Source organism: Dendrobates tinctorius, unplaced genomic scaffold (genome assembly GCF_039654945.1).
Source record: "Dendrobates tinctorius isolate UK_male_01 unplaced genomic scaffold, ASM3965494v1 ptg000070l, whole genome shotgun sequence".
NCBI lineage: Eukaryota > Metazoa > Chordata > Amphibia > Anura > Dendrobatidae > Dendrobates > Dendrobates tinctorius.
This window is the reverse complement of record NW_027361738.1, coordinates 15,174,069-15,192,957: the sequence shown is the minus strand read 5'-3', so window position 1 is coordinate 15,192,957 and position 18,889 is coordinate 15,174,069. Positions and strand designations below refer to the sequence as shown.

At 45.2% G+C, this 18,889-nt stretch overlaps 1 protein-coding gene across 2 annotated transcripts in view; it reads right to left on the bottom strand.

Annotated features, from left to right (window-relative positions):
* Positions 1-17,989, bottom strand: part of LOC141095426 (protein QNR-71-like) — a 34,146-nt gene extending 16,157 nt beyond the window's left edge. Inside the window, exons 1-11 of one of the 2 annotated variants that reach the window (XM_073581413.1) lie at positions 17,833-17,989; positions 11,532-11,684; positions 11,312-11,455; positions 11,073-11,237; positions 9,789-9,947; positions 8,896-9,249; positions 8,625-8,783; positions 8,441-8,543; positions 8,163-8,365; positions 7,847-7,934; positions 7,304-7,541 (exon numbers count right to left, since the gene is read on the bottom strand). In XM_073581413.1, coding sequence (XP_073437514.1) covers positions 7,391-7,541; positions 7,847-7,934; positions 8,163-8,365; positions 8,441-8,543; positions 8,625-8,783; positions 8,896-9,249; positions 9,789-9,947; positions 11,073-11,237; positions 11,312-11,455; positions 11,532-11,684; positions 17,833-17,899 — 1,746 coding nt within the window. In that variant the 5' untranslated portion in view covers positions 17,900-17,989 and the 3' untranslated portion in view covers positions 7,304-7,390. Of the gene's footprint in view, positions 1-7,303; positions 7,542-7,846; positions 7,935-8,162; positions 8,366-8,440; positions 8,544-8,624; positions 8,784-8,895; positions 9,250-9,788; positions 9,948-11,072; positions 11,238-11,311; positions 11,456-11,531; positions 11,685-17,832 lie in introns of those variants that run through there. The other variant, XM_073581415.1, reaches the window with a different exon arrangement.
* Between the last annotated feature and the right edge of the window lie 900 nt (positions 17,990-18,889).

The following is an 18,889-nucleotide window of genomic DNA, read 5'->3' as shown; positions in this document are numbered from 1 at the left end:
GCTTAACCCCTTCCGTACTTGTTATCCACATTCTCACTCAGATTCCTACCCCAATTCTGTCATGTCGGCCTCCCTTTTATGGCAGGGCCCCAGTACGGCCTCACTACATGAGTGGGAAAAAGCGATGTCATGGTGGAAGGCGGAATAGGCTTGGTCTTCGACGTGTACGTGGGTTAGGTGTTAATGTTAATGAAAGCTCAACTGAACAAACACTGTGTCGTCCTATCCAATGACCTCTGACTACATCTCTTACTAAACGGGCTACTCCATTCCCTTTCTTTACCAGCCACACAGCAGTATGCCTTGTAGACGAAACTCAGAAAGAGCATGTGCTCCAGGGGATGGCAAGCGCTGCATCAAGTGGCCTCTCCTCCTCTTCCTCCACCTTAACATCACACACAGAACAATTCTCAGAGATGGCACCCCAACCACCCTTGTTTACCCCCACATCACAAATTTCCAAACGCCCAAGTACTGTAGGGAACCACAGACGGGCCATTCTGCAGAACTCTATTCCATGGACATCAGAGGTCTGCTTCAAAGATTCACAGAATCCAGAGGAAGAAAGCATCTGCACCAATGCCCCAAATTTTTTCATGTTGGATCCGGGGCTGTACGAAGTAGGGTCTTAGCAGAATCCAGACCCTCGTCACCAGACATTAACCACCGAGGGTGGAGGTGATCCTGATGAGACTGAGATACCAGAGGTGCACGCGGACTTTACTGTGGTGTCAGCGCAGGAAGAGGAGGAAGGTGATGAGTGTGAGAATAGAGAGGATTATTATTATTATTTATTATTATAGCGCCATTTATTCCATGGCGCTTTACATGTGAAGGGGGGTATACATAATAAAAACAAGTACAGTAGTCTTAAACAATACAAGTCACGACTGGTACAGGATGATGAGGCTGTAGATCCCACTTGGTGTGAACCCAGTGGTACGCAGCTGAGTACCTCAGCAGAGGAGGTGGTGTAGGGGGAAGACTAGGAGATTACACTGCAGATTCCCACACAGACACGGATGCAAGCTCTGCATCATCAGCCACAACTCTGGCTGTGACCAGCAACGGTCGCGAATCTGCAGTTCACAAGGGTGAAAAGGGTTGCCTAACCTGGGAATTTTTTGTGACTGCAAAGCATGACCCAACTTACGTTATGAGCCAAATTTGCAAAAAAATAAATAAGAAATACTCGGTAGAGGCAAAATTGCAATAACTTGACAATTACATGCATGAACTGGCACATGCGCGATCAACATGCCTTAGTATGGGAATCTCACTGCGCTAAAATGCCAACTAGCGGGCCTCGCCAACCATGGGCTGCTTTTTCCTCCACCGTCACCATGCCAAGTGTTCTCTCACACAGGTGTTCGGCAGCAGAAACTACACTTGTTTACCCCCTACAGTCGAGGTGAATGAGAGCCAGTCAGCTGTTATGGAAGTGGACATGCCTGCTGTTTTTGTGTCACCTAGCACATCACAGCTTACTCAATCCACCATAACATCTCTGCCTGCACCTCACGCTCAGTCCAGCAGTTTGTCTTGTTCACACTACTCCACCCTCTCTCAGCACACCAGCCAGCCCTCGGTCCCGCAGCTTTGGTCAGGTAAAAGAATGTTTCTTCCTATCCATGCCAAAGCTAAGAGCTTGAACTTCACCATCTCCAATCTGTAGGCCACAGGAATGCTGCCTTTGCATCTGGTGGATACAGATGGTTTCCAAAAGTTGATGGCTGTCGTAGTCCCCCAGTACCAGTTGCTCAGTCGCGATTACTTCTCTAAGAAAGCTGAGCCTGCACTACACCAGCATGTCACTGACAACATCACCTATTCCCTGAAAAAATCTATGTCTGCCAGGGGGCATTTCACCACTGACACCTAGACAAGCAAACATGGGTGGGGGGTTACATGTTGCTGACTGGGCACTGGATGACTCAGGTGGCTGTGGGGGCAGGCGGTCAAGGGGCTGCTCCACAAGTCTTGGAATCCCCAAGGCTTGCAGAACAAAACTCTGTATGTAACACTTCCTCCACTGATTCTGGCTCCTCCACTTCCTCTAGGGCCTCCGCCTGAGCCTTTAACCTCTCCCTTAATGAGACATGCGTTCCTCCAACAGTGCAGAGAGAATCCCACCTGCCTCCTAACTGCACAGCCATGGCTCACCTCAATCAGGCAGTGTTAAAATTTATTTGCTTTAGAGATCGCAATCACAGAGTTCAACAGTTGTGGACAGCTATCCAGGCCGAGTTAGAGCAGTGGCTGTCTTCACTGAACCTGGGAATGCCACGTGTGATAACGATGCAAACCTGGTGGCGGCCCTACACCAGGGCAGTCTGACACACATGCCTTGCATGGTTCACGTCATCAACCTCGTGGTACATCAATTTTTCCGCCACTATCCTGAATGCACTGCTGCAGAAAGCACAGTCGCAATGTGCTCACTTCTGACAATCACACCCCACAAGTCATCGATTTGCATCGCTACTGAGGTCTTTCGGCCTACCAGTTAACCATTTGATTTGCGATGTTCCAACACAGTCAAATTCCACTCTGCACATGTTGCAGAGACTGTGGCAGCAGAGACAAGCACTGGTGCAGTATGTCCTTTTGCATAGCCTGGGCCAACGCAGTACGGATGTGGTGCAAATCACGCTTGCGGAGTGGGCACAGATGACAGACCTCTGCACAGTGTCAAAATGGCTGCTAAGATAGTTAGCCCTGACGATGCCATCATCATCATCACTATTCCGGTCATCTACATGATGGAGCACACTTTGAATAGTCTGTGTGAGGAGGTGGTGGTCCCAGAGGAAGAGGTAGAAGCACAGGAGGATGCAGAAGGGACAACAATATCTCTAAGTTCTGGACTTTCATCGCACAGGCGGATGCCATGAAAGGGTGGATTACAGTGATCGAGGGGGCTGATGGTACCAGATAAACTGTTGGTGAAGGGGCAGGAGCTGATGAACAAATTGAGGATGAGAAGAAAGAGGTGATGGATGGGCAACAGTCAGGAGATCAAGAGACTAATGATCCTCTCTCTGTTGTCCATGGTTTGCGGTGCGGTCCTATCTTCAACATGATGCCTGTATTCTTAGGGTTAGAAATAGCGCTGACTACTGGGTTGCCACTCTGTTAACTCCATGGTACAAGAGTAAATGTTGCCAGATGCTTCCTCCCCTGGAAAGAACCGTTCTCATGCTGGAGTATCAAAACACGTATGTAAACAAGTTTAAGAGTGGCTTTCACCAAGACAGCAGTGAGGCACACGGTGTGCATGGCAGTTCTAGACTTCCAACCCTGGGAACATCAAGGTGTCATAGCTAAAATATTAACAGAAGTGCAAGTGGCATAAGCAATTTCTGCGAGTCATTTCACACTTTTTTTAGACCAGCCTATGCACTAGCAGAACAGAGTATAAGTCTAACATGTTGTGAACAACTGGAGAGGATGGTGCAGGAGTATCTTTAGGTCAATATAAATGCCATCATGAAAAATTTGAAACCTTTTGCCTTTTGGTCTTCAAAAAAAAAAACTGAATTGTGACCTGAGCTCACCTGTCACGCCTTGGAGGTTTTGTCACAACGTGTCTTCAGCGCTGCTGGTGGTGTGCTGACGGATAAGTGCATCTGGCTGCCCCCTGAAAGTGTAGATTGCCTATCATTAAGAGGATCAAGGCATGGATCTCCAATGACTTTTGCACCCCAGTCGCAGACCAGGAGTTTGAGTTGTTTAGTGTTGTAGGGGATTGAAATAGAATATCCCTTTAATGCACCTCCCCTTTAAGGAGTTCTAATATTAATATATTTTTAATGTTGTGTAGATATGATTATGTTCGGTACTGCTACACTATTGTGTATTACTGCCATTTTCATTGGTACTGCCACATTATATGTGTTACCATGTTGTACATATTGTAATAGATTGTATTGTCTTATGCTTGCATACTGATGTATAAGTTTAGGGTAAGTCAATGCATCCTTGGGGTGCAATAATGGAGGGCACTATTAGTATAGAGTTTATAAATATGGGTAAGTATAGTTCTGCTGCGGGCCACTAGATGGGGGTATTCTAGTGGGCCTTATTAGATCTAGCTGATAGGAAGTTCACATAGGGGTTAACTGTAGGAGGAGCTATGGGTTAAGTGTAGACTATAGGAATAAGGCAGAAGGGCGAGCACTTCATAGAAAAAGGAAAGTCCAGCTCAAGGAGTAAAATCCAGAATTTTATTTATTTCATTAAAATACAAGCATGGCTGCTGAGTCTAAGAGCGTATACCGCTCGAAACGCGTACAGAACCTCCTGGGCACTTTCTGTGCGGCTATCCCATGTCAGGGTAAAAACCACAATGATGACTATAGCAGCCATGCTTGTATTTTAATGAAATAAAGTAAATTCTGGATTTTACTCCTTGAGCTGGTCCTTCCTTTTTCTATGAAGTATTCCAAGAGGAGACGTGTCCTTGCTGCAGCATCAATGAGGGGTGAGCTGAACTAAATCCTTTTTTCTCCAAGGGCGAGCACGCCCAACAAGCTCACAAGGGTTCTAAGCCCAGGACGCTATAGCAGCTACACAACGTTATTGTAAAGAAAAGCACGGGTAGTGTCAGACGGGTGCTGGATAAGACCGGAGCCCCCGGGAAAATTGCAGTTTATGACAGCAACAGGAACTGAAAGGAAAACGTGGTCCAGAAGTTGGGCAGGGCGCAGAGTGTTCACCATGTGGCAGATCTTTAATAGGGCTGAAGCTTGCAAATCCGATTCAGAACGGGTTCCCATATGTCTTGAGGTCCTACAGGAGTGATGTTGCGGTACCACCAAGGGCGCTACTACCCCATAATGCACGTGAGGATACAGAAAGTAAGAAAGGGAAAGTGCAGGAGGAATGCTGTGTGGACTGTATTTTAACTGATGTGTCTGGGACCGTTGAAGAGCAAAGTAAAATCGTTACATTGATTTCTGAACCAGTATCTGTGTCCATTATTTCATCCTTGAGCACTGAAACCAAGTGTGCAGGAGCTGGGTCACACCGCAGTGGAATCCCTGTCCGTGGACCAGCACCTCAAACAGATATTCTGGTAGAAGTTGATAGTTTTCCTGTGGGATGAGGCCAGAACACCAGAGCCCCGGTGTCCTTGGCTGCTACTACCATTCTGGCCACCTCTTACAGTATCATGCATTGATCTCACATTATTGCAGTCTGTGCCACCTTTGCAGTGGTTTCTGGGCCTGCTGTTGCTGAAGTTGCAATCTTTTGGACTGTAGAGACTTGAAGTTGGGTCTCCATCTAGTGGGTTGCCTGTAGTGGCAGGTGTTTTAGAGGCCCATTATGCTGCTTCTACTCTGGAAATTGATGCCATATTAGTGGTAACAGTTTTTTGAAAAGTGTAGAATCCAAGTTGGGTCTCCTTGATGTGTTGCTTGTAGAAGTAGGGCTCTTAGACAGTTAGGCCTGCACTTTCACACAACTACCTGTGTTACTATCCTTACATTTTTTTCTACTGTTAGTACTTTATGAAACTGTATGCCCATATGAATAGGCTAGACATTCTAGAAGGTGAGAGACTCCATTTAATGCAGCAGTGAAGAATTTCTGTTTTTCTTTCAGTTTAAGCAACTCTGAGCAAACCTTAAATTCCCATGGTAGCTTATATGCTTGCCTGAGCACGATCCATTTATGGTCAAATAGGTAGTGCCAGCATAAGAACATCACACCCTCCTTCACATGTTCTGCAAATCTTCTGTCAGCATCATAATGACTTTTCTGTTTACAAGTTCTCCTTGTTCCAGTGTAGTTTATTCCATAACATACACCTCCAGTGTCAGACTGGCCCATAGGCAGGTCTCCCAGTAGTTTCCATCACACCTGCATGAGCAGTAGGTAATTATGAGCAATTTTGTATCTTGCCTTGACCATTTTAACAATATATCCAGGTTAAGCAACTGTATTATCTTACTGCTTTTATGAATTAGACACCAGGTTGTTTTTTTTTTCCCCCCCCCCCTCTTTTAATGCCTTCAGTGAGTGCTATGAAGTTGGCTAGGCCTAGCTTAAGGGAGTTTTAACAGAATCCATGATTTGCAGCCTTAGTTTTTAAGTCTACCTATCCCTTTTAGGCAGGTTATGTACCAAGGCATTCCCTTTTTCATGTGGTTACAATAAAAACCCTATGTCTTACCATCTGAGAACAACCAAACCATGTACATGGTTAAACTACAAGCAATGCATGTATCTCTAACACTAGCAGATCTGGAGGCCCTCTGAATTTCACCCAAATTAGCTCTCCCTAGAATGGGGTTTCTATGACACCATCCACTTGTATGACCATGTACAGCCAAAAAGGAAGACATCCATTAAATAAATTTGAAAGGAATCCTTAACACAATAAAAGCAGAAATGCCAAATCATGTTTTAAGATTGAAAGTAAAGACTTGTTAAATGGATCTCTTCCTCATATTGGCTGTGTATCTGTGGCTGATGTTTGTTTTGTATTTGTCTTGGAAAAGTGCCATTTAAATTATGTATTGGACTTGCAATTAATTCACATCCAGACAAAGGCATCTCATACTACCCAAACACTGGGATACAGATGAGCCACCTGTAATACAGCATCTGGGCCCTTTGTAGCTCAGCATAATGCAGTTGCTTTGGAGGTGAAAGTGGGACCTCTGCATAGCTGCACGTTTGATGTATACCTTTATAGAATACACCAGATACAAAGGAAGTTTGAATGAGGCCAATGTAATATTTGTGTGTAGATGAACAGTAAGTCTCCTAACTCTGCTACTGGTGGACACCTGGTCACTCCAGGTCAACACTAAACATCTGTTACATTGTTGGCCACCACTTCGATAGGTGGAATGACATCAGTTACAGAGCTGTTCCATCTGGGATCTGCACATCTGCCCTCTATTCAAATCAATAGGGGAGCTTACAGGCAGTACCCAGCTGCAGTCACTATAAGCAGACAGAACAGCTAACAGATCTTCTGGTCACCAAGAACAGCTGGTCGGCAGGGTGCTGGATGTCACTTCCACTGCTCAGACATTGATGGCCCATCCTTTGTAGATAAGGTTGTAAAGAACTTTTTTAAAGTTTACTTTAAACATTATATATGGATTATGCATTCAAACATAATGTTTTTTAGAACTTCACCCCTCTAGCTACTAAATATTGGCATGCTGTAAGGATAGTTGACTGCAGTTATTGGGCTACAGCCATTACTTGCCACAGTGTCTTACTCATGCCTTGTGGCATAGTTAGGAGATCCTGCTACATTGCATATTAGTTTTAGACAGAAACATTTTAAATAAAGAACGTTTTAATGACAGCAGCTTTATCACCTTAGAGGGATCAGAATACCAATACATGGCAGACATTTACAGCAGGGTTATATTATTGTAGCCTTGCTTTTCAGAAGAGGATCATGCTCATGGTTTCTTTTGAAGAGAAGATCTTTGACCTGAGTGAAATACACAGCAAATCCTTGACCACCTCGTCCATCGGATGCACTGGCGATGGGTTTGTATTTCTTGTATCTCCTAGAAAAGCACAATGTACCGTATGTCATTTATCACAGCATGCATTAGGCTGGTCTAATTTAGGAACTAGATGTGTGCATGTCAGGCAGCGCCTGCACATCATGCTGACATCTGCAATTTCCAGCGCCTTGTTTTAGTACAGTCATCTGAACTACAGGTTAGTTGGTTTTTACAGCAAATTGGACAACAATTTGTTAACTCATTTTAACACATGTAGATAATCCTCCTCAGAAAAAAAATCCCCAGAAGATTAAATTGCAAGTGAATCCCAAAAGTCACAATAAAGTGATGGACCACCAACTCACCTGTACAAGGCAACACCAATCACCAGAGCGACAAGGGCTACAAGAGCTAAAGGAATAAGTACTGCAGAAGCCGTCTGTGGTGAAGACCCTACAGAGGGGATGAGAATATGAAAGGCTGCCTTACACTTCAATTTACATAACATTTAGTTTCATGCAAGCTCAGATTTGAGGGCCAATAATATTTGCATTCATTGACTGGAGTAACTGCTAATTAAGTCTACTTTTGGCCATATCATAAAGAGAGAGGTAGAACAGCTAGGGTCTATACACCAGAAGCTACTATAGGCTAGATTTTCCCTAGTACAGAGTCACTCACCACCATCTACAGACACCAGTGTACTAGCGAGGGCCAAACTTGCACCATCGCTCAGTGTAATATTGACACAGTAGGATCCTGGCTCAAATGCCCTTCGTAGGGTCAGCAAGCATTGATCAGAAGCTGGGACGTCATCACAGACCATGTCTTGAGGAATCATGCAGCTGGCATCTGAGACAATTGTGCAGGCATCTGTAGGCAGGCTGAGAGAACAGTGGTCATCTCACACAGGGAACAGCATTACAAGTTTTGCAGAAATGGGTTTTGCAGAGACATACCTTCCTTCACAAGTTACCACAAAGTCAATTAGAGAGTTTCCGGTTGTAGATGTGGCTACCTGAACACTGGTCATCTCAATAATGTTCACCTCAAGAATGCCATCTAAAAGTTAGTGAAGGGAAGAATTAAGGTTCATGGGCCTGTATATTGAAAGAATCAGTATAGACATGTCAGTGAACTCACCTACAACTGTGAGGTTGTTGTGGTAATAGCCATATCTATATATGAAGCAGTCTGGGGCAGGAGTTGGATATGGAGTGGTGGTATGCAAGATGGTAACATTTGGCATCTCAGTGGGCAGAGGAGTTTCAGTCCCAAAGGTTGATAATTCTGTAGAGTTATCTGCAAAGTAAGGTTGCCATTATGTGGTGCAATCTTACATTGAGATATAGGTCACTACAGAGCACACTACCCCTGTTCATATTACATGAAGACTAACACCATTCCTACTTACCAGTAGAGTTGGGAGTGGTGAAAGTAGTGAAAGTACTGGTGGTAGTTGGTAGAAGTGTAGTATGGATTGGAGTGGGTGTAGCTGGTTTACATGGACCAGGAATGGCAGCTTTGATGGTCAAGTTAACACTGAAGTTGCCAAGCTGGGTGTAGTTATGACTAGAGACTGGGCTATTGGAAAGGGAATCATTCCCATCACCATAATCCCAGGTGAAGGTCAGTTCAGCTTTATCCAGATAGTGACTTGGGTCATGGATTTGGACATCAAACTTGATTGGCAAATCCTTAATAAAGATGTTGTCTGAGGAATTCTTGTCATTCTTTTGAGACAGCTTCACGTAGAATGGAATTTGATCTTAATCGGGAAAAAAAAAAAAAAAAATATATATATATATATATATATATATATATATATATATATATATATCTCTCTCAACACACAAACCTTCTGTTAAAGGAAAACTGGTGACAGATTTTTATCATGTGACCTGATAGCATGGTGTAGGTGTGTAGACTGATTCAGTGTCTAGTTTACTGGTAGCAGCAGCTGATTTTCCAAAAAAAAAAAAAAAAAATTTGAATAGGAATATAGCAGGGCATTTTAGGTAGATCTCTTTAAGGTCATTATACCTAATGGAAGTCATAAACAAGCAGAGAAAATACTGCATGCATGTAGTTATGAAGCCCTAGCACAAGTAGATCTCCCTACAGTACTTAATTTACAAAGGAAACCTTACTGCATAATATGCAGCGGGCTGTACATAGCTTTCATGAATGACCCTCTAACTGCTTGATAAAGAGGGTCCAACACATGTCCTTTTAAATTCCTTGCAGACAGCTACCACGTGTCAGTCCGTGCTAGAATTTAAGGGCCCAGTCTATGCCACCACTTACCAGTTACTAGATATATGCCGCTTGCTTTTGCCACTGGGTAATGTTTCCGGTAACCTCTCCTGAAGACAGTGACTTCGATCATTTGTGTGCCAGCTGTGATGTTGGTAGTATTTATGGACAGAACGGCAGAAGATCTCCCCATCTGTTGGTAATACTGGCCTGATGAGGGGGAAAAAAAAAAAAAAAAAAAAAAGTCTTTAGGCTGGGATATGTCATTAACTTTCTAGGGGAGCATGATCATCAACATATACAATAGTCTGAACTACTAGACAGGTTAAGTGGTTCATGCCTTCTTTCATTCTTAAAGTAAATCTGTAATAATGTGGGTGGTGAAATATTTAGGGCATTTTAACTTTAATGGGTGCAGCAGATGTAAATTACATATATGTAGAGTAACCTGACGTGATAAATCATGAGATTTAACTCAGGAGCTTGTTAGACAGTTTCAGCTAGGTCAGAGCTTGTGGATCAGTGGTGACTGCAGTCACCCGTACAGGGAATCTTTATCCTTACTACATAATGCAGCAGGTCAGACACCTGACCATCACTCCACTCACCAGGAGGCTGCCAGAGAATTCTGAGATCAGTGCTTGACAGCCCCATAGAGAAGGTGTAGCAAAATGGTTAGGAGTCTTACCTGCTTCATTATGCAAGATTAAGAAAGATGCCTCAATCTGCTGGTCAGTGACAGCGCTCAGACACCAGCAATTCAACACGTTAGGACCCATCATGTAGATAGGTAAGGACTTTGTTCACTGGACAACTCCTTTCAGGTTCTGTCATCTAAGATCACAACCCTGATTCATCAACACTGGTCGCATTCATGCTGGTCTTGATGAGAGGGTGTGCTGGAGTCAGATGCTCCCAGTTCACAAAGAGGTACACTCCTTGTCATGACACTGGTGCAGCAAACTACTTTATACTGTACATGCTCCAGAAGTTTTACTTCAGTCAGGGACTTGAGTGAGATATCTGGCTTAGGGAATGCCACAGCTAGTCATGAGTTAGATAAGCAGTGGCTACTTGCCCCTGTCTCCGCTCTGCCCAGTTTGACAGAGCAGGGAGAATTGTTGTTAAGACACCCAAAAAAAAAAAAAAAAAAAAAAAAAAAAAGAAATTTTCACATGCAACTCTGCAATGCACTTACATTTTGCAGCTTATCAAAGCTTTTAAGCCAGAACTTTGGTGTGAAAGCTTTGATGAATTAGGTCCCAAGTTCATCAGAATATAGCCACCCAACATACTCAGTAGATCCAGCTTAAAAAGAGGACCCATAAGCCTTACCTTGGGTGGAGAAGATGTAAATGAAGTTATGGCGTCGCCAGTGCGGGTGATGTGGGAATGGTTTTCCATCTGGAAAGTTACTGGAAAAGCTGCAGTTTCCTTCGTCACAGAAGTCCATCCACTTGGTCCAGTTGTACACATACTGGTCAGAGAAGCTGGAGGAAGCTAGAGAGACAATACTTCAGTGGCCTCATACCAGGATACAGCATCCAATCTATAGCTGCTGACTCTATATTTACCATTTGCACATCCCCTTTCATATTCAATGTCTCCATCTTCATTTTCTTTCTGACAGCGGGGAAACTGCAGGGTCACAGCAAAAGTGATATTTGACCCTATCAGTGCAGGGCTGTCACTGGTCAGCAATACCACCACTTTGCCACCTAGACAGAAAGGAGAGTCAGCAGGATTGCAAGTCATGGTCAGTGAAGTGGAGCCATGAATACATTTAAGGAATACCTCTCCAGCAGTTCTCCCATCTAGAATCGTCAGCCTTCCAGGCAGGGTAGAGTTTCTCATCCCAGGAATTGGTTTCAGGAGACCAGCCAGCAATATGGTTACTGTGACCTTTAGCACCAGGTTTCCTTCCAAACTCCATTACATCATGAAACCCTGTGAAGTTGCACAATGTAGGACAGTAAAAAAAATAAAGTCTAAAAGCCATCCACACTGACCAACTGCTCCCTACATTACTTGCCACCAACAGATTGTTAGCCTTAAGGTGCCCCTGCATCCCTCTAACAGAGCTGCAGTTCGGTAGCCACCATCTAATACTGGCATTGTGCCTTTGCGACGCCCTCTCCCAGGGCTGTGGGGTACTCGGGCCCGTTGGCTTCAATGGGGGATGTCACGGCAGCTGCGACCCAGGGTGTCCATTGTAAAAAAAAAAAAAAAAAAAAAAAAGAAGGGGGGGGGAAATAGTTAAATGTGTGGATGATGAAAGTTTATGAGTGAATGATTCGTGATGCCACCTGTGGTGTTCGGCAATGAAGATGTTAAGCCGACAGATCCTCTGGGACATATGGTGTGGTGCAGCAGTGATGTTGTGGCCCTCCACAGGTAGGGTAGTAGTCCCAGGGCAGTGTAGAAAGATAGGGGAGAGATGTAGATGGTGCAATGTCAGGCACTGAGATGTAGCAGTGCTGAGGGTGTTGGGCAGGAATAAGCGGAGGACACCAGGGCATGTAGTTCCAAAGCTTTACACAGTGTTGTGCATACAGGTGCCTGCATCCGTGCAGTATCCTCTGGGTCAGGGGTGGGTTGCCCCTCACACCCAGGGCAGCAGGGTACTCTGTACTGGGCCGGTGTCAGGGGGAATGTGTCCGTGGCTCTGGGCACCCAATATCAATGGCGGTGATGTCAACGGTGTTAAAGTTTATTTGAACAGTTTGTGATGCCACCCGTTGTTTGGCAAGGGAGATGGTAAGCCAATGCTGCATGCAGATCTGCTGGGACTGATGGTGTGGTGCAGCAAAGATGGTATAGCTCCCCACAGGTAGAGCTGTAGTCCCAGGGCAGTGTAGGTGCAATGGATGAGGAGAGGCAAAGAATGGTATAGATGCTGGTACCCAGATGTAGCGGTGCTGAAGGTGTTAGTGGCAAATGAATGGAGGACACCAGGGCTTGCAGTTTCAAAGCTTTACTCACAGTTTGTGGTACCCACTGGTGCCTGCCTCTGTGCAGTGTCCTCCAGGGTAGAGACTCAACCTCCCGGGCAAGTCAGGGTTCTCCTCTCCAACACTCCGCCATTGTGTGCCTCTCCTGAATGACTATTGCACCTTTTAGTGTGAAGAACTTCAGTACTGTAGTTCTCTGGAATTCCTCCAGTCAGATGTTCCTAGAACCTTACTTGTATGACAGACAGCTGTAGCCTCTATCGGGGACACCTCTCAGAGTCCTGGCTCGCTAATCAGTTGCTGTTGTGTCCCAAGTCTTGGATGGGAGTAGTGCATTTACAGCCTACTACTCCACTGGTGTCTGCTGCAGAACCATAAGTGTCCATACAACCTCGGGGACCAGGCCCCGGCCTTGCACTGAGAACCTATAGGCAGGGTTCCTCTTCCAACCCACAACTCCTCTGTTCCTTCTCTTATGGAAGCTCAGGTTGCAGGTCTACGTCTTTTGCCTTTTTTCCCCCCTGCCAGCTGGCTCAGATCACTGAGGCAGCTGCAGCACTCTTTCTAAACTAAACTCAAACTTAACTCAAACTAACTTCAGAACTGAACTTCTCTGGGACTCACCCCAGACTGACCTTCTGTCAGACTGACTTCCAATTCTAATCTTTCCCCCCCCTCTTTTATACCAACTCCACCCACCTCGTGTTACGAAGCAGGGTTCCACAAAGGGTACTCTGCTACCCCCAGTCTCAAGCTGCTAGGTGGACCTACTGAACTATCCTGTGTGTGGGATGCAGGTGTTGGAGTGTGGAAAGGAGTTCCCAACTTACCTAGTTGGTGGGGCACCACACCTTAGGAGAAGGTGCAGTACCTCTGTGGCAACTGAGCCTCAGGGCTCAGTCAGCCTCCAAGCTAAATGAAGCACTCCATTCCAACACTCCGCCAACATGTGCCTTTTCTGAACGTCTCCCTTCTCACGCCTATGGTGAAGTACTCACAGTACTGAGTTACACTGGAGTTCCTATGAACTCTACTTGTACAGCAGACAGCTGTAGCCTGCTTCAGGGACTCCTTGCTACCTAGTCCTGGCTCACTCACGTTGCTGTTGTGCCCCCAAGTCTTGTGTGGGAATAAAGTGGTGGCAACTTCTATTCCTCCAGTGTCTGCTGCAGGACCATTAGAAACCATACAGCCTCAGGGACCAGACCCTGGCCTTGCGCTGTGAACTTGGGAAGGGTTCTGCTCTAACCCTAATCCTTAGTCCCCTTTTGTTCTGTACAAATCCTTCTTTCTTATGGAGAATTAGGCTTTCTGAATCCCTTCTTGTGCCAGACCCAGGTCACTGAGGTCTGCTGCAGCATTCCCTTCATCCATCCCTCTCTGGGGATCTCCTCACAGCCTCCTGTGACAGACTGACTAAATCCTAATAATCTCCCCACTCTTTTGGTGCAGACCAAGCTCCACCCACCTCCCAGCACTCTTAGTGTTCCAAGCAGGGAGCCACCAAAGGGTGCTTTGCTACACTACTATGTAGTGTGGGATGCAGGTGTTGGAGTGTGGTCAGGTGTCTCCACCTTACCTGGATGGTGGGGTACCACACCTCAGGAGGAGCTGCAGTACCTTTGTAGCGACTGAACCCTCAGGGGCACCACACCTTCAGCAGGGGCTCCAGGCCCAAACATGTGACCAATTTAGCTTATGCTTCCCAAGTGGTTAAATGTTTTGGTCCAAGATACAATGGCAGACTTAATATGCAGAATCTGTAAGCTGTGCTAAAAGCCATATATAGCCTTCAGGACTTAGTATTTGTGTGTTGTGGCCAAGTTATGCACAAGGCTGACCATAGATGCAGATTTTCACTTTCCCCATCTCAAGATTTACATCTGGAGTCCTGCAGTAGAGCAGACTTGAAATACTCACACTAGTAAGGAGTTACACATTTAGTCTTACAGGGAATCTGTCAGTTTGATGCCTTATCTGAGATCAGGAAAATGTAGGATAACAAGTCCCGATTCCAGCAATGTGTTATTTAGTTTAACAGGGGCAGCAGTTGTGGAAGAACTCAGCTAACCCCACCCACCCCAGGTTCTTCATGTACATGGTCTATTGACAGCGAGCTGCTTATCAGAGGGAGGGGTGTGGTCAGACCACTAAGCAAGGAGTTAGTCTGGACTTTTGTAAGTCACCAGCACAGATTTCATGGATGTATTGTGTCTCAGCTCATACATCATGCTGCCCTCAGATTACATAGAAAACCTGTTGACAGGGTCCCTTTAAAAATGGGAACTTGTCATCTTGGAAGACACCATTTACCTGCAGATATAGGGTTATCTGTTGGTATACAGCAGAATGAGCTGGCCAAGTGCTGGAGAGTTACAGCATAGTGAGCAGTGCCTATAGCTGCTGATGCACACCATATGCCTGAGAGCTGGTGACAAAATATTACATCTCCCAGGAGCTGCACTTTCAGTAAGGCGGCCAGGCAACATTGTAGTGTTATTTCACTGCAGATTAGTGTTGGAGGCAAAATATTCCGCTCATATTAAAGATGCATTATATTAAGAGGGAACAGACAGCCCTTAGGCACCACAATAAGGCAGATTTGTTAGGCTGAAGAGGTAAAATAACCGAGTGATAAAGTTAAGTCAATTTTGCACAAATTTATGCCATGTGAACAGACACCCATTTGAGGCTACAAATCAATTGTTGCCTTACAGCTTTTGCTTGTTTACAGTTTCTCCATGGTCTGTAGTGATAATTAAAGATTTTATATATAAATGTTATAAGCTCTATTGACTAGCAGAACAAGGTCACTGAGGAAGTCTCAGTTAATCCATTTTGCAGCCAACAGAATATAAAAGCCTTGAAGCATTTAGTGTTCATACATCTGTGTGCTGCCTGCCTTTTAGTTAGAAGCTGGGGTCATAGAGCACGGCCTCAAGTTATTTTAGCTCATTAATAGCCAATTCTGCACACATGGGCTAATAAGGGTGGCTTCATACTGCAGCTATAGAGGTCTATAGCCAACAGTGAGATCCCACTAGTCTAGGAGTTATGTCCTATGGATAAGTGTCAAAGATTCTCTGAACAGAAGCCATGCAGTAAGGGTTCTGGTTTTAGACTCTAGAACACATTTGCTTGTGAAAGTCGTGTTTTACATACAACAGGACATTTGACTTTTTTGAAGACAAGGGCTTCCATTAAGGGGTAGTTAGTTCTATTGTATACAAGACAAGGAATACAGATACTGATACAGTAAACTGGACGAGGCAGCAGCTCAAACAATGCCAAAGCAGATTCAATGAAAACAGGAGGACTAGCGATTCCCCTGCAGACATATGCTACTTAGTTATGGTTATTATGCAGCTTTATACACAGGCATTTGACCCCACTCTTATCTGCTGGTAAGGCCAGGTCACAGTACAGATACACATTATGTACAAATTGAATTTGGGTCAGGGGGACCCATGACCAGCAGCATCATATATGCCCAAGGGTAAGCTCACGAGACCCCTGGCCAGTTCACATGCAGACCATGAAGCCAACCTTCCAGTATGAGTCAGGATTGAGTCATCCCCTGCCCCAATTGAGGAACACACCAATAAAGCAGATTATATACCCCTATAATGAAGTTGTACACTACAGACATCTCCAATAACCCATTTAGAGAGTTTGATAACAGGTCAGAACAGGTTCCATTAACCTTACTAATATTTCACATTTAACAGAGCTCTTTTGGTTGCATAGTGGACATGGGATGTCTCCAGATCCCATCCAACCCACAGCATTTACTGTGCATGTGCACATACCCTCAGATGTTTGCATTATCATTACATTAAATGGTTAAAAAGCAAGTCTGTACTTCTTGAACACTCAAATTGCAGAGATTTGACATTTCATGCCTTTAACATGTTATGGAGAGGGGGAGCTAGAGAAGTTCAGCTGCATGTGCTCCTGAAACCAGTTAGGCCTCCATAGAACTTTAGGAGCACCAACTTTAAGGCTGTGTGCACACGCTGCGGAAAAGGTGCAGATTCATCCGCGCGGATTTTGTACAATCCGCAGGTGAAACCGCAGGTCAAAAGACCTGCGGTTTTACCTGCAGATTGCTCTGCGGTTTTGCATCTCCTCAATGGAGGAGATGGCAAACCGCAGGAGAATCCGCAGAAAGAATTGACATGTCAATTCTTTCTGCGGATTGAAAACCACAGATAATCCGCGCGGAAAATTCCGCCCCGTCTGCACTGCGGTTTTTTATTCCCATAGGGAATCATTGTACTGTACACCGCAGCAGAAACTGCTGCGGGTCCGCAGCGGCCGGAACCGCAGCAAAATCCGCGGCGTGTGCACACAGCCTAACACATCAGGAATGGGAAGAGGCCATTCACAGAAAGGTTACCCATGAATTGGAGATAAGACCAGCTCCAGAAAGATCCTGCTTTACAGTCTGTGACAAAGTTTCCTCGTTTTCATGTGTATTACTGATCACACACACTTTTATAAGTATATATTAGAGTCAGACAAGTACCAGTTCCTTATACTTCCAGAACTACACAGTCACAACAACCACCACTTATAGACAGTGAGAACTTCTGTACTACAGCCATTTGTGGGCAAGACCCCCTACTTGTAAAGATCACTGTTATTTAACTAACTTACAGTACAAAATTTGGTGTCATTCTTAAGGTACTGTCACACTTAGCAATCCCAACCAGCGATATGACGCGGTCAGGATCGCTGGTACATCGCTAAGTGGTCGCTAGTGAGCTGCCACACAGGCAGATCTCACCAGCGACATTGCAGGGGTCGGGGTCGCTACTTACCTGTCAGACAAGGCGATCCTGACATCCTCCCGTCCACGCATCACTCATCAGCGCCACAGAAAGATGACGACGAGAAACGGTCCAGGACGTTCTCACGTGATCAGCAGGGAGCGGTCAGATGTAAGTATCAGACAGAGCGATATCACTAGCAATATAACTGCTACATCACAAAAACCAGTGACATTACAGCAATATTGCTAGCGATATCACTTAGTGTGACAGGCCCTTTACTGACTCCCATCTAGGTCAGTAACATACAATCTGGATCTTATAACAATAATGTTTCTAACCACCAACCAAACTGGTTAACCCCTCACTTACTTTTTCCTGCCTGGATGCCAGAGCCTAGGCAGAGAAGCACCAGCCATCCCACTACTACCACCAGCATCCTGAGAAGTGAATGAGCTGCTCAGGGATCTGCACAGGAGCCTTTAAATTGTGCTCAACAAGTCACAGCTGCAAAAAGTAGCAGTAGATCCCCATGATCCCTCCTCCAATTTATGAAAAGCCTGCAGGCCCATCATGTGATGGAATTAGGGAAAGATGTTTGGTTTCCAGCACAGAAGGCAGCCTCCTGCTCATGTGCTTATGAGTCACTCCCAAGAATCTCAAACTTTTTTCTAAATTTCTTAAGGCTACATTTACATGAGACTTTTTGCATCTTGAATTCAGATTTTACCAGTGCAGTTTATAGAGGTGAAACAAAAATCCTGGTAAAGTGGCACAGAGTTTTTATAGATGAAACAAATCTCACATAAAGCTTCCTTAATGGCACGTTCCACACTCGCTTTTTTGTGCGGCTTTTAAAGCCAATGCTAAGGCTATGTGCACACGTAGATTTTGGTTCTGCAGATTTTTCCGCACGGATTTGGAAAAATCCGCAGGTAAATTGTCAGGTCAAAAGACCGGCTGTTTAGCTCTGCAGTTTCACACCTCTACAATGGAGAAGGTGTGAAACCGCAGCAGAATCCGCACAAAGAATTGACATGCTGCGGATTTGAACCCGCGGAAATATCCGCAGCATGTGCGCTGCGTTTTCCAGTTTAGGCTAGTTTCACACTAGCGTTCTTGGGCGCAGCGCAGGGCTGCCGCTAAGCCCCGCCCCCGGCTGCGCCCCCTCCGGTCAGTTCCTCCTCTGATCGCATGAGGCTGCACGCGATCAGCGTATCCTGTATTTAGTGTTGGATACTCTGACCGTGCGCTGGTCTTATTTTGCTGGCGCTGTGCCCAGCGCACAAAACATGCTATGTTGCATTTTTGTGCTCTGGGCGCAGCGCCAGCAAAATCAGATCAGCGCACGATCAGCGTATCCAACGCTAAATATAGGATACGCTGATCGCATGTAGCCTCATGCGATCAGAGGAGGAACTGACCGCAG